Here is a 1,996-nt window from a genome sequence, read left to right as displayed (position 1 = left end):
CGCCCGGGGCCATCTCGGTGTATCCGGGCAGCAGCTCGGCCAGCACCGCCTCGGTGTCGTCGCTCACGCCCGCCTCGCACTCGGGCTCGCACCTGTTCGGCTTCCCGCCCACCCCGCCCAAGGAGGTGTCCCCGGACCCCAGCTCCACCAGCGCCGCCTCGCCCTCCTCGTCCTCGGCCGGCGCCCGGCAGGAGGAGAAGGACAGCATCAAGTACCAGGTGTCCCTGGCGGACGGCATGAAGATGGAGAGCGCCAGCCCGCTGCGGAGCAGCCTGAGCTCCATGGGGGCGCAGCCCTCCACCCACCACCCCATCCCCACCTACCCGTCCTACGTGCCCGCCGCCCACGACTACAGCAGCAGCCTCTTCCACCCCGGCGGCTTCCTGGGCGGCCCGGCCTCCAGCTTCACCCCCAAGCAGAGGAGCAAGGCGAGGTCGTGCTCAGGTGAGCCCCGCGCCCTCTCCCGGGCCTGCCTGCGCGTGTGGCGGGGAGTGTGCGTGTCTGCGTGTGCGTGGCAAACTCAACTCTCCTTTGGGGTCGCAGTTGAAGCAGGGTTTTTTTGCCCCCTTCTTTTGTGGAGCTCAGGGGAAGGAGCTCGGGCGCAGTCCCGTCTGCCCTCTCCTTCACCGGGGGCTTTTTCCAGCTCCCCGCTGCCCGGCTGGCTGGAGCGGGGTGCAGGCACCGGCTCTGACAGACGCAGCGCGGCGGGGGAGAAACCCTGGCGGATCTCAGTTGTGCAAATTGGGGGTCACGCGGGGAAATAAGTCTGGCTCGGAAAGAAGGGCCCGGGCTCGCTGTGACCGCTGGAAATCTGGCCCAGACCCTGCGGTTGTACTTGAGCACCGACCGGGTAGGGAATCTGTAGCGAGCTGCTTTTGTTGCCGGATCGTTAATGGCATCTTGGCTGATCCCGACCAGGCCGGTGCTTCCCCTTCCCGAGCTGAACCAGGCGTTTGAAAGCGAAACTTACCAGGCCGGTTGCCTGAAGCCGAAGAGAAGAGGGCCTCGATTTCCTTCGGATCCTGAATGGAGCAAAAGTTCAGATATAGTTTACATACCAGGGCTGAGGGCTGAAGGTGCCGAGCAATCGCTGGCTTCCCTCCACGCCCAAAACACTAGGAGCTGGGAGATCAAACCCGATCCTCCCTCGCCTCAGAGCCCTGCTTGCTCCAAAAGGATAGCAGATCATTCCCACCTTCAGTACCCTCGGGATACGGTTTGTCCCTAAACCTGCATTTCAAAAACTAGCTAATTCGCTGATCACTGAAGTTGTCCCTGCCATCAGACCAGCTGTATTTCTAGACCCGGGTAAGGAAGTGCTGAGAATTTCTAATAATTGTCCTTGTTTTCCACTCTCAGAGGTGAAGGGAAAAATCAAATCCTGTGTAGTTGGACAGTCTTAAGAGAGGCTTTAAAAAAATAGGATATATCTTTGTGGGCATATTTATATAGGTGTATCCAGCCAGCCAGCTAGCTGTAGACGTTTCATATATTTATGTATTTCAGATATAAATACACATATATGCACACACAAAAACACCTCTTTTTAAAAAAAAAAGTCATTCAGCCAGTAATTCAGAAACCTGATCTCTTTTATGTGCTGTGCAACAAAAATATCAGCTATTTTACAACCTCATCAGCTCCCATTTCAGATGACCCTTTTTAGGAAGGAAAAATATATACTCCCCCCTCCAATATCCCTTGCTCTTGTTTTCATTTTGTTTTGGGGTTTTGGTTTGGTTTTTTTAAAACACTCAAAAGAAAATTCAATTACAATTAGCACCTCAGCCTTCTGCTTTTGGAAACAGCTCCCAAACACAGCAGTCAACGGCAGATAAATGGATCCTTAATGGCTTTTTTTCCCCTTTCTTTCTCTTTTTTTTTTTTTTTTCCCCTGAGCTGCCCAGGGTTTTATTAGATAGGGGAAATGAGGGATTTTTTTTTAAGGGAGCCCCCTGTGTATGGAACTAGGGAAAGTTCGTGACCACTCTGTTTT

At 54.2% G+C, this 1,996-nt stretch overlaps 1 protein-coding gene across 1 annotated transcript in view; it reads left to right on the top strand.

The window, feature by feature from the left end:
* Positions 1-5: 5 nt before the first annotated feature.
* The window catches only part of GATA2 (GATA binding protein 2), a gene marked incomplete at its 5' end in the record, with an annotated part of 14,945 nt that continues 12,954 nt past the window's right edge, over positions 6-1,996 (top strand). The window contains one exon of the mRNA XM_019504603.1: positions 6-444. Within this exon, the coding sequence (XP_019360148.1) occupies positions 6-444 (439 nt within the window). The remainder of the gene's footprint in view (positions 445-1,996) is intronic.

This window comes from Gavialis gangeticus, unplaced genomic scaffold (genome assembly GCF_001723915.1).
Source record: "Gavialis gangeticus isolate Ggan-Ray unplaced genomic scaffold, GavGan_comp1, whole genome shotgun sequence".
Lineage (NCBI taxonomy): Eukaryota > Metazoa > Chordata > Crocodylia > Gavialidae > Gavialis > Gavialis gangeticus.
The sequence above is the reverse complement of the archived record's forward strand: the minus strand, read 5'-3'. Positions and strand labels throughout refer to the sequence as shown.